This window comes from Mycetomoellerius zeteki, unplaced genomic scaffold (genome assembly GCF_001594055.1).
Source record: "Mycetomoellerius zeteki isolate Tzet28-1 unplaced genomic scaffold, Tzet1.0 scaffold433, whole genome shotgun sequence".
Classification (NCBI taxonomy): domain Eukaryota; kingdom Metazoa; phylum Arthropoda; class Insecta; order Hymenoptera; family Formicidae; genus Mycetomoellerius; species Mycetomoellerius zeteki.
This window is the reverse complement of record NW_017257428.1, coordinates 864,063-875,961: the sequence shown is the minus strand read 5'-3', so window position 1 is coordinate 875,961 and position 11,899 is coordinate 864,063. Positions and strand designations below refer to the sequence as shown.

The 11,899-nt window shown below is 32.2% G+C and overlaps 2 protein-coding genes across 3 annotated transcripts; one reads left to right on the top strand and one right to left on the bottom strand.

The window, feature by feature from the left end:
• The first annotated feature begins 6 nt into the window (after positions 1–6).
• Got2 (glutamate oxaloacetate transaminase 2) lies at positions 7–3,078 on the top strand. The gene is made up of 8 exons (XM_018454442.1): positions 7–174; positions 653–809; positions 1,077–1,205; positions 1,265–1,486; positions 1,824–1,980; positions 2,103–2,201; positions 2,286–2,602; positions 2,727–3,078. Exons 1-8 carry the CDS (start codon positions 86–88, stop codon positions 2,847–2,849), a joined length of 1,293 nt encoding a protein of 430 aa, XP_018309944.1. The 5' UTR covers positions 7–85; the 3' UTR covers positions 2,850–3,078.
• Positions 3,079–5,357: 2,279 nt separating this feature from the next.
• Smg5 (Smg5 nonsense mediated mRNA decay factor) lies at positions 5,358–11,544 on the bottom strand. 2 transcript variants are annotated; one of them, XR_001936818.1, is made up of 9 exons: positions 11,240–11,544; positions 10,596–10,818; positions 9,747–9,911; positions 9,094–9,362; positions 8,744–8,924; positions 6,880–8,662; positions 6,386–6,721; positions 5,602–5,875; positions 5,358–5,487 (listed from the first exon to the last, which is right to left on the bottom strand). XR_001936818.1 is itself a non-coding variant. In XM_018454441.1 (8 exons), exons 1-8 carry the CDS (start codon positions 11,311–11,313, stop codon positions 5,808–5,810), a joined length of 3,099 nt encoding a protein of 1,032 aa, XP_018309943.1. In that variant the 5' UTR covers positions 11,314–11,544; the 3' UTR covers positions 5,539–5,807. The 2 variants fall into 2 exon arrangements, 1 of the variants encoding a protein (XP_018309943.1); XM_018454441.1 differs by lacking the exon at positions 5,358–5,487 and having other exon boundaries at positions 5,539–5,875.
• Positions 11,545–11,899: the final 355 nt, after the last annotated feature.

The following is an 11,899-nucleotide window of genomic DNA, read 5'->3' as shown; positions in this document are numbered from 1 at the left end:
CAGGGTTCAGTCAAATTCAGAGTTTGACATCATCTGAGGTTAGCTCTTGTTCTCCACACTTAGAAAGCGAAGGATTCTACTCCAAATGGCACAAACCACAAGACTGCTCGTGACAACTGGCAATTTCCTAAAAAGTGCCTGCAATCCCTTGTCGATGGCCGCGAGATCCTCCAGGTGAGTTTTTAGAATGACCTTTCGACCTTCGTAAAATTACTCAGCTGCACGCTTTTTTCATTGGAGATACAATTGTATTATATCGTTGTCTCTATCGAAATTGGAGTCTCAATTTTATTCATGACTTATTTATTTAATCAAGGTTTTGAAATATACAGTAATAAAATTGCAGAAAAGTATTAAGTATCAACACAGCAAAAATATCAATAAGTTTAATTACGTAATTGCAAATATTTGAACATGCATCTACTGTAATTTATATATAGAAAGTAAAAAAAGAACAAAAGAAATAATACAGAAACATCTGGGTGCCTTTTAATTGAATTAAATTATCTTTTATAAATTCAAATTTCTATAATTTTATATTGTTTTTGTTTTTAACTTACAATGCCCTTGAAAAATGATATCTTATCTTCTTGATATGAAATCAAACAAACTGCATGATAATTGCAATTTGTCTAAAACACATATGTTACAGTTCATGGTGGTCTCATGTTGAAATGGGACCACCAGATGCCATTCTGGGAGTTACCGAGGCATACAAGAGAGATCAAAATTCAAAGAAAATCAATTTGGGTGCTGGCGCTTATAGGGATGACAATGGCAAACCATATGTTCTTCCGAGTGTTCGGAAGGTTAGTTATAAATAAAATATCAATTTTAGAAGAGAAAAATTAATATTATATCTCGATATAATGATAAAATTATGTAGATAATTATATAATATTAATTAATATAGACAATTTTTATTTATAATAAATATAATAGATATATAAATATAATAAGTATAATAAGTATAAATATAATAAGTATAATAAGTATAATAGATATAATAATTTTAATAGTACAATTTTATTTATTTTTTATAAAATATACAAAATATATTTTGGATTAAATAACAGGCAGAAGAAAAAATACGAATTAAAGAAATGGATAAGGAATACTCCACAATTGCTGGCAATATCGAGTTTTGCCAGCATAGTATTAATCTAGCTCTTGGAGATGGAAATGAAGTTGTCCCTAATGGATTGGTAAATATTATAATGACAATATGTTAAAGTTTTTTCTTAACAAAGATTTTTCTTTTTAGAACGCAACAGTCCAAGGAATTTCTGGTACTGGTTCTCTCTTTGTTGGAGCACAATTTCTGTCTCATTATTTTCCTGGCAATAAGGAAATTTATTTACCAACTCCTTCATGGGGGAACCACAATCCTCTATTTAAACTTGCCGGACTTACAGTCAAATCGTACCGCTATTATGATCCAAAAACGTGTGGTTTAGATTTTAAAGGAGTAATGGAAGATATATCCGTTAGTACAAGATTTTTTAAATAAAAGGAATAATTATTACTATAAATATTAATGCATGCATCGGTAGAAAATATCCAAAAGATAAATATTAATCATAAAATTTTATATCGAATTATTTAAAATTATAACAACTAACGTTTATGTACTAACGTAAATGTTTTCTAAATATTAATAATGTGATTTCTAACAAATATATAATAAATAATAATTACAATTGGGCAGAAATTTTACGAAACATATTGCTCATAAAATTAATACATGCTGCATTACATTAATTAACATTAATAATTCTGAAGGAATTAATATTTTATCATACTAATGATGTTATCTGTAATAGAATATTCCTGAGAAATCAATTATCCTCCTACATGCATGTGCTCATAATCCTACTGGTGTCGATCCCAAACCGGAACAATGGGGAGACTTGTCTACTCTGATTAAGAAGAAAAATCTGTTCCCATTTTTTGACATGGCATATCAAGGCTTTGCCTCAGGTATTTTTAAATGTAATTTATATATATATATATAATAATATTTATTACTTTATATAATACCTTATAATTTTAATACTAATACATTCTAACATTTTTTACAATCTTATCTCATTTTTCTGTAGGAGATCTTACAAGAGATGCTTATGCAGTTAGACTATTCATTAAGGAAGGTCACAAAATTGCTTTAGCTCAATCCTATGCAAAGAATATGGGTCTTTATGGTACGAGTCAAAATATATTATTTGTATAAGTAAAAATTATATATATAAATTAAAAATATATTAATTTTTCTTTTATTTCTTTAGGTGAACGTGTTGGATCGTTCAGTCTAGTGACATCTAGTAAAGACGAAGCTGCACGCACTTTGTCACAACTGAAGATTCTGATTAGGCCAATGTATTCAAATCCACCCATTTACGGAGCTCGTATAGTTAATGAGATTCTCGGCGATCCTGAATTGCGAAAGGAGTGGTTACGCGATGTAAAGGGTATGGCCGATCGCATCATTTCGGTTCGCACGAAGTTGCGTGACAATCTGAAAAAGAACGGTAGCACTCGTGACTGGTCTCACATCACCGATCAAATCGGGATGTTCTGTTATACTGGTCTAAAGCCGAACGAGGTAATCTTTTTTTATATATTAATACCTAAGTATACTTACGTAATAATGTTCTTTAAATAAGAAAATAAACAAATTTAATATCATTATGATTAATTATCAATTTTTATTGTTTATTTGCTAACAGGTAGAAAAACTTACAAAGGACTTTAGCATTTACTTGACTAAAGACGGCCGCATTTCCATGGCTGGTGTGACATCAAAAAATGTAGAATACTTGGCACATGCAATGCACGAAGTTACCAAGTAACTTCCACTACTAATTTGACAATTAAACATGCTATCATTTCACTCGAAACTGCCCTGCCAATATCCAGTGATAATATATAGCGTTCACGATCTATTTTATTGTATACAAACTGAGTAATTGAAAGTAACATTTTTGATCAGGACAGAAAAGTATATAGAAAACCATATAGCACGGATATGAAATGAATTTTTTTTAAGTTTATACAGTCACATTTATTTTGATTTATACATGGTAAATATACCGAATATCCATTCGATTTTTAAATATTCGTGAATAACAATCTATCTGCTTGTTATTATCTGTTGTGCAAAGTAATGTCTTGTACAACAGCAAATAATTGGATATCAATTATACAGTTTGATATGTGTATTTGTCTATATTATTAATGTATAGATTTAAATTAAAGAATTATTTATATTTTTATAATAGTTTCAGGGTTGCCACAGAAAATGAATTTTAAAATTCCCTAACTTTTTCCGGTTTTCCGGATTTGTGGCAACCATATAGTTTAGATACTTTAATATCAATGATAAGTAGTATATTTTGATATGTCTTTCAAAGAAAAATATTTTTGTATTACATATCTGTGCCGTATGAAGATGAAATAATTATATTTTATATAATTCGTATTATAATGCGAATGAATAGTACGAATTGCGAACATTCAAATATTGAACATTAATTGCAGCTGTGTATATTAGATTTCAGTAAAAAATACTCCTTTTGTAATACAATCCATTTTTATATCTAGCTTTTAATTAAAAATTTTTTATTCTAAAATCATTGAGATCAAATATTTCCTCTATTCTACATTCTCTGCAACTTCCATATTTAATTAAATGATACAAAACAAGAGTGTCTCATTCTTTTTCATTCTAACATTTATGAGAAGGATAGGAAACAATGTGGCATGTGAGATAGCACAAAACTTTAAGTAAAATTAATAGACTTATATATATATATATATATATAGAATAGAGGAAAAATTTTTAAATAAAAGAATTGGATTGTGTTTTATACTCTCGCCATTTATAAGCATCTGAAGAGCTTTATTAAAGATACCAAGTTTCTTGTAAAGTTTATATTGTAAAGAATACAGTATATATATAAAGATCATGTTAATATTTTCCTCACTGTCTTATTTTCCTACAATTTAAACATGATTACATTTAAGAAAAAAATGCAAGTTAAATTATATACTTCGTTTTTTATACTCTATGTATATATGTATGTATAATGTATAATGTGTATATATATATTTTTTTCTACATGTTTTGTGCATAAAGTATTAAAGTAAGATTATTGAGTAATGAAGGTTTTATGATATTTCACGATCAAAAAGTAAGTAAAATATGTTTTATGTATATATATATATATATATAAAACCCTAGTAGTAGAATTATTGGCACAATATTAGCTCAATGATCTGATCCTATAATTTTTATGAGTCATTTACAATAGAAGTAATATTATGTAAGTAATAAGCTAATAAGCTATAAGAAATTGAGCAGTCATAATCGATTAATGACTACAGCATCGCAGTCAATAGTATTGACTCAATACGCTAGCAAGAATCTAATCCAGCAAGAAAACATCCAACTTGACTTGTAGCTCCTTTTTCATGTAATTGTTGAAAAAGAAATGCATTAAATCATGAGAGAGAGAGAGATACATCGCTGATTGGAATCCACATTTCAAATTCAAATAATTCCATAATACGTACCCACGGTCGAGTTAGTTAGGTTGGCTTGCCTGTTTCCACCGAATCAGAAGGATCAGTTCCACAGGTCAGTTCGCATTGCTTGGAATTCCCAAATATTTTTTATTTTAAAATAAGAGATATAGGCTGTGTTCCAAAATTTACTGCCAGTACTGAAAATCTATAGTTTACGTCACGTGCACTATAGATTTTCAGTACTGGCAGTAAATTTTGGAACACAGCCATACTTTGAGCTCTGATTTGAGCCCTGAAAAAGAGAAAGTGAGGACGCTGAGTACATACAAAAGAAAAGCACAGGCGATAGGAACAGAGAATAAAAGATTTCAACCTATCAGAAAACGTTCATTCTATTATCGGAAACGATTAAAAAATTACTTTTACTGATCATTTTGGGGTCATTTGGACATTATTTTGATATCATAAGGACTTATTTTGTTTGGGATTGTGTGGGAGTGGCTCACTTGCACTGTTGCAATTGCTCACTGTCAATCACAGCGACTTCTGTGTAGGGAGTTTTTTTTATTCTAGCGCTGTAATTGGCTTGTGTGCAATTGATACACTCCATATCTTACATTTTTACCCATACAACACAAATCACTCCACAGAGCAATATTGCAACGTTCTAGAAATATTTAGTAACAGTCGCAAACGTAACAGCAAGCTTCTATACTGTATGGAGTAACGAGTTACGCAAAAATAATTATAAATAGAAATAATTGAATACAATATAAGATTATACATATTTTTGTTTTTGTGTACAAAGTTAGCATATCTCAATTAGTGTTTTCCCGAATGTGGACAGTTCTCGATTATTTCAACGTGAATATGTAATACTCATTTAATTTCATGCCTTATGTTCTTCAAAATGTGTTAATTTACATCTGCAAACAGCTGCGACTCACCAACTGGATGATAGGGCTAGACAAAAGTAGTAGTCTAATTATTTAAAAACGTTTACTTAAAAATACAATCTTTTTAAACATAAATGGCAATACGAATGATTAGAAAGAGGAAAAAACATGTTTCTATTACTTAAAATTCTACTGCGGAAAATGACATTCTTTATCGGCACCGATCACCGAATAGCGGTACTTTGTCGATTTTCATATGCGGGTTTCCAACCCTCTTGCCATGTTTGCTCTTTAATCGGCTGAAAATCCGGTTATGCAGCACCCGAGCGATAGATATCTCTGAATGAGACTGGCGACAAATAATCACGCAGAAGTGATATATCTCGTTCAACCGTAGCTCTTGATTGACGATTTCCACTTTACATAAAACAATTCTATATGCTCCAGATTAACACCTATGAAGTAAATGTATATCAAATAAATATTATGTTTTGCAGTAAGAGTCTTAAATTTTTATTTTTTATCACGTTTTATGTTTCGTTAATTTTTTGTCATTGAAATGATTAGTTATTGCCGTTGATTTTTAAATTGTGTTAATGTTAACATTGAGAATGACTCAATTGGGGTTGAAATGTTTGTTATAATAAACTGTTTATTTTTTTAATAACACAGCATCAAAACTTTGTTTGGCTCGTAGCCCTATTCTTATTATATTGATTTTATATTTTTTATTTCAAAATTATAATTTTGTAATGTAATTGTAGAGCAATATTATACACAAAATTGAAGTTGAGACACCGATTAAAAATGCTATGTAAAAATTTTTTTTCATAAATGTGATTTATGTAATTAATTTACTATTATGCATACCATATATATATATATATATATATGAAACTAATTGATTAGTTGATCGCCTTATGTTAGCATTCTAGGGACAAAAAAAATATGAAAGTGATAGCTACCTGCACTATCTGCTAATCCATCAGGACTAAAATCCAAAGCTCTTCTGTCGTCTGGCTTACAACCAGTCAGGAGGGTCACAACAGGTACCTCTCCGTCACCAGTAAAACCAACCTTCGCTTCCTGAGTCAAATAGTAACAACACTCTATTATCTGGAAAAATAACCATGCTTCCTTGTCCTTCGGTTTTGGTTCTGTTATTAATGGCGGCGCCAAACGTTCGTGTGGTCTCTGCGCCCGTAAGAATCTTGAGCCACACCTCAGTTGCACCTCCAGCCATCGTGTCGCTTCTCTTGCCTGAGCGCTTACACGTTTTACCTCATCCAGAGCAGAAACAACTATAAATACAATTTTATATAGACAATAAAATAGCTTCTGTATTAATTTTTAATACATCATAAAAAATGTTCAAGGAATATCATAACAATATTTCACATCAACAGTTTAATTAAACTATAATTCTTTCATCTTACACTTTCGACACAGATTTACTTACCAACTGAGGGAATCACCACAACAAATATTTTTGCTTCCACTAAGCGTTTAAGAGCCGGCGTATGCTTGGATAAAGCTTTGTGATCGGGAACAAGATATGGCGACATCAATCGAGATTGTACTTGACTCTCTAAAGCTCGAACCTCGGCATTGAGCCATGCATTCAGCCATAATTTGCCCATGTGTTTCATAAGTTTCTGTTTCGAATGTTCCGGCCCGAAATTTTTCTCGTCTAAACCTATTACCTTTGGAGCATTTGAGGAGTTTTCGTCCGTCACCATAAATAATCCCTGAGTCTGATCGTACTGTACTTTTGAATTCTCAACAGAACAGAGATGGTGTCCGAATTCGATTAGCTTCAATACTCTCAGCAGTGTTTCTTCCCGCTTGTTCATTTTGTGTTTACGAAGTATTTCCCAATTAAGAGCTTTATGAGTATTTTCCAGTAAATTTAACCCCCGAAGATCAATGTCTTCTGGTAGAGGTACGATCTTCGTGTACTCTTTCAGTTTCTTCACGCTGGATAAAATTGAGGAATCTTTGCTTTCTTGCACAAGAGTTTCAATATCCATATTGATTAGATTTAACAGGATCGTAATACGTTTCAATAATGTTCGTGAACTCTTAGCGCATATCCGAACGATGTCAGGGTTACTTCGAAGCCAATCGCAGCACACTTTAATAGACACAAGGATCTCCTTGTCAATCAATATTTTCAAAATGTCATCCGATTTTAAACTTTGCTTTTTCAACTGTGCCATACAAAAGATGTTGTCTGCATTGCATAAACGATCATTGCCTTCCTCGAAGGTACTAGACGAGTCAGTATTCGTGATGGTCACAACACTGCTGCTCACAGAACTTATTACAGAATCTTTATCACTTAATGCTTTCGAACCTGTCTGCTGATTAGTCGCGTGCTGTTGCCCGTTAACCAAATGGTTGATACCGTTCTTATCACAATCCTCCATTTTGTTGGCAATATCGCTGCCATGGCCGTTCATTTCTTTTTTCGCTGGCTGCACTACATTTTTGATAATCTGAATCTTATTTTCTGGAGATAGTTCTTCGTCATCTGTATTATCGTCCGATAAAGCATCGTTTCCCTCACTTAATGCGTCGTCCTCCGTTTCAGACACGTCAGAGTTGATTTCGTCACTGGACGACGCTAATGTTGACTGATCTACGTCGCTCGCATCTGAATCGGAGCTAGTTCTCCTTTTCCGTCTACGAAGCTTGCTGAGAAGACTTTTCGATTTATTGCGAGTTTTTTTGGGACCTGATTTGTTTGCGATTCCGTTATCTGATGACTTAACTTTGTTAGTCTCATCTAAATTGAGTACATTATTGTCTTTACTAAAAATAGAGTCTTTTTCTTTCACGTGATTTCCGTTGTCTCCTGATTCAGATAACGCTTGATTTTCCTGTGCATTTTTTAACTTGGAACAAGTATTTCCCTTCACAGCTTCTTCACCAGACACAGCCATTTCTATGATCATTTTTTGCAGTTTTCTTATTATAAACTCTAACAATTGCGATAGTATTGCTAAAGTTATAGCAACGACGCCTTGTACTTCGTTGGATTCTTTATTCTTTAATCTAGAAATTGACATTAAGCATATTGTCACGATTTTAAATACCATATCATCTGTTAAATAAAGCGTTGGTCTGTTTTTACAATTTTGAAGATATGTTTCTATGTTATCCGTATTTTCGAGAGAATTTGTATTATTTGGCTCGATTTGATCCATTTTTAAACACTTCTCTATATCGGTTAAAAGATCCTGTTAAAAAGAAATTAACCACCATCGTAAATTGTGAAAATGTTTATGTAAAATTCAAATATCTTAACGTCAATTAAATACCTGGCATTCTTGATTTATTTTATCAGAATTTGGATTTTCATAATCCCATAAACGTAACAAAGAAAACAATCGTGATACACAATGATGGACAGAATTGTTTTCATCTGTATAGGTCGACTGAGTTATTACAATTTTCTTTAAATTTCCTTCTGCTCCTTCAAATGGTTCAGAACACAAAACGCTGCAAAATAATTAAAATTATAATTAGTATTGATTAAAAAATATTTACATATTAAAAAGAAATTTATAAAAAGAAAATAAAATTACTAGGATACAATTTATTATCGGAAAATGTATTAATATTATCATTGAGTTATTTTTTTTTAAATTAAATTATTACTGACACCAACCTTCTCATGTAATGATAAACTGCATCTAATCCATAATTTTTATTGCCTGCTATAGTACCAAGCTGATTGTGAGGCATACCAATGTTTGGATCAATGGCTATAGCCATCTTATAATACCTGTTTGCTATCATTGGATCCCAGTTTGAATTTAATTCTAATTTGTACCTACTCAAGTCTCCAAGGCATACTAAGCTTCGATGGATCAAGCGCATAACACACTGTTTGAGCTCCTTGGTATGAGTTTTAAATTGCCCTGTCTTAGTTCTTGCCTACAAATTTAAAATTTTATCACATTACATATTATGAATCACGATGTTTTACATAACTGCCATAATTAAAGCTCTATATTAATAAAAGTAGCGTATTTCTTTGATTTTTTTTCTGAGCCGAAATGCCGACAACTTTTCTATCGGTTATTTTGACTGCCACTTCGGACCTAGTTGTCTGTAGTCCAATAAGCGCTTAGTATTATTGGCATATGGTATAGTTAGTAGGACCAATATGGTGGACTTTTGTGCTACTTTTATCAATATAGAACTTTACCTATAATTTGTATATAATACCACAATTAAAAATCATTATAATATATCTTTAACATAAGACTTGTTTTCTAACCAGAATGAGTTAAGTTAAATATTAAAAAATTTTCTTACATATGATGAAATACTTTCATTTTGAATGAAAGCAAAATCAACAACACCAACAAGATCTAGATCGTATTCAGTTTGCAATCTCATTATCAGATGATGATAATATCCCACACCCACTGCCAAATGGATTGAAAGCAGTGTTTTTTCCATATCATTCCAGGTGTTACTCTGAAATATTGTTAATAATCATTTCTTATTATTCTATTATATATTAAAAAAACTTATATATATTCATATGTTTAAAACAAACTATACTATATACTATATATAATATACTATATATAAAATAATATATAAGAACTATATACATATATATATGTGTGTGTATGTATGTATGTATACATGTTAATTTCTATATATTTAAAACTTCTATATATCTAAAACTCAAAATAATATACAAAATCCCAGAGTTGGCAAGTAACGTGTTATTTGTAACGCCGTTACTTTGATGATCGTTATCTTGTTATAATAACGATTTGGTAATGACATTGTGAATTTTTTATGATGGTAATGCTAACATCAGAATTAGAAAAGTCAATCGTTACTTGTAATGGATTGAAAAAGTCATTCGTTACTGAAAAAAATAACTCCTAATTTGTAACAAAGTAACTGAAAAGTAACGTTTGCCAATCCTGCAAAATCCCTTCCATATGCGCTAGATACGTGTGAATAGTGTGAATAGAAGGTAAAGATAGAACAACAGTTCCCAATTTCATGATTTAGAGATACAACGAATTTCACAGTTAAGAGATAAAAATGAAGATATTCAGAATCCTGAACCACTATTATAAAATTTCAGGCAAGAAGTTATCGTCAGCTTTAATTTTTAATATATCACATCATAAATATTACCTTTCGTAACTTCTTAGCTGTGTACACAACATCGTAGAAGGCCTTTCTCCAGAGTAGTTCCTCTATTTTATGTACATTTCCAATAGGGTCTTTCAATATCAGTCTCTCGCAATAATCCTTAAGTTTCATACGCTGAATTTTTCCAGATGAAAGAAATATGTCACTTACTGTCAGGGCACGATTCTTTTGCTCATCCAATTTCTTAACGATCTCCGTCACGCTTCTTAACAAAACAAATAATAAAATACACATTTAAAGAATGAACCAGCATATTTTGCGTTATGTATGAAGGTCATTATCAAAGATACACGTCTGACTGCACAATTTTTTCATTTACCAGGTTATCTATTATCATATCCAATATTAAAGGTACAAACGCATTGATCAGACGTTTTTCCGACTAGGAATGAATCCATTGTGCTTGATATATCGCAAACCGCGCAAAATTCATCGAGAAACGTGCGAGTGAGAACCAAGCATGGCGATTGAGACGATGGGTTAGGTTCACGTCTCTCGAAATCCCTTTGCCTTTGTTTCTCCAAGACCGTTATGAAAGTATTTCTTTTTTTACCACAGTAAAGATAAAAAATAATACTTTCACAGTAGAGTATTTTATTTCCACGCAGGGAAACGGAGGGGCTTACTTGTGCAGACGTCTCGTGACTTCGAGGCAGTCCGTTGTTCGGGCCTCCACCGCGGCGTTAAACGATCTTCTCATTTTGCGTTACTCATGACCCGCGTTCCGGCCGACTCGTCGTTACTCATTGCCCCGCGGTCCCCTGGGACGCGCATCTCCTCCGAAGACTCAGAAATCTCGACATTCGTCGCCCGTTCGTCGACACACCTCGTCGCTGCTACCTGTACAATGTCCACCAATGCTCACTTTCTCTTTCTGTTGCTCTAAACGTGACACCCATCCACTGTCTACTCAATCTACTATGACCGTCCACGACTGCAGTGCACTAAATACTAATGCGGGGTCTACAATAGAAATCGTAGCGGTCGTAGGGTCTTAAGTTGTAGAAAATTGACCAATCACAGTTGATTATTCTTCTCATATTCGACTGTGATTGGTCAATTTTCTACGACTTAAGACCCTACGAATGCTACTTCTATTGTAGACCCCGCATAATGCCTATTGTACACTGGATGCGATGAACGATGAGCGACAACCAATGGCTGCGTTCAGCAGAGAAAGCAGCTTTGCAACTGTTGTAAAATTCTTCAATATGATTGGTTTATACATTTAGATCTGTCAGGAACCAAAAGCAAGAACCAATCGTATTGAAGAATTTTACAACAGT

Coding starts and splice junctions, on each gene's coding strand:
- Got2 (XM_018454442.1), top strand. CDS start 86: ATGGCACAAACCACAAGACTGCTCGTGACAACTGGCAATTTCCTAAAA. Junction 1,206..1,264: donor AAGTTGTCCCTAATGGATTG/GTAAATATTATA, acceptor TTTTCTTTTTAG/AACGCAACAGTCCAAGGAAT. Junction 1,487..1,823: donor GAGTAATGGAAGATATATCC/GTTAGTACAAGA, acceptor TATCTGTAATAG/AATATTCCTGAGAAATCAAT.
- Smg5 (XM_018454441.1), bottom strand. CDS start 11,313: ATGAGAAGATCGTTTAACGCCGCGGTGGAGGCCCGAACAACGGACTGC. Junction 9,912..10,595: donor CAGCTAAGAAGTTACGAAAG/GTAATATTTATG, acceptor ACAATATTTCAG/AGTAACACCTGGAATGATAT. Junction 8,925..9,093: donor GTTTATCATTACATGAGAAG/GTTGGTGTCAGT, acceptor ATTATTTTGCAG/CGTTTTGTGTTCTGAACCAT.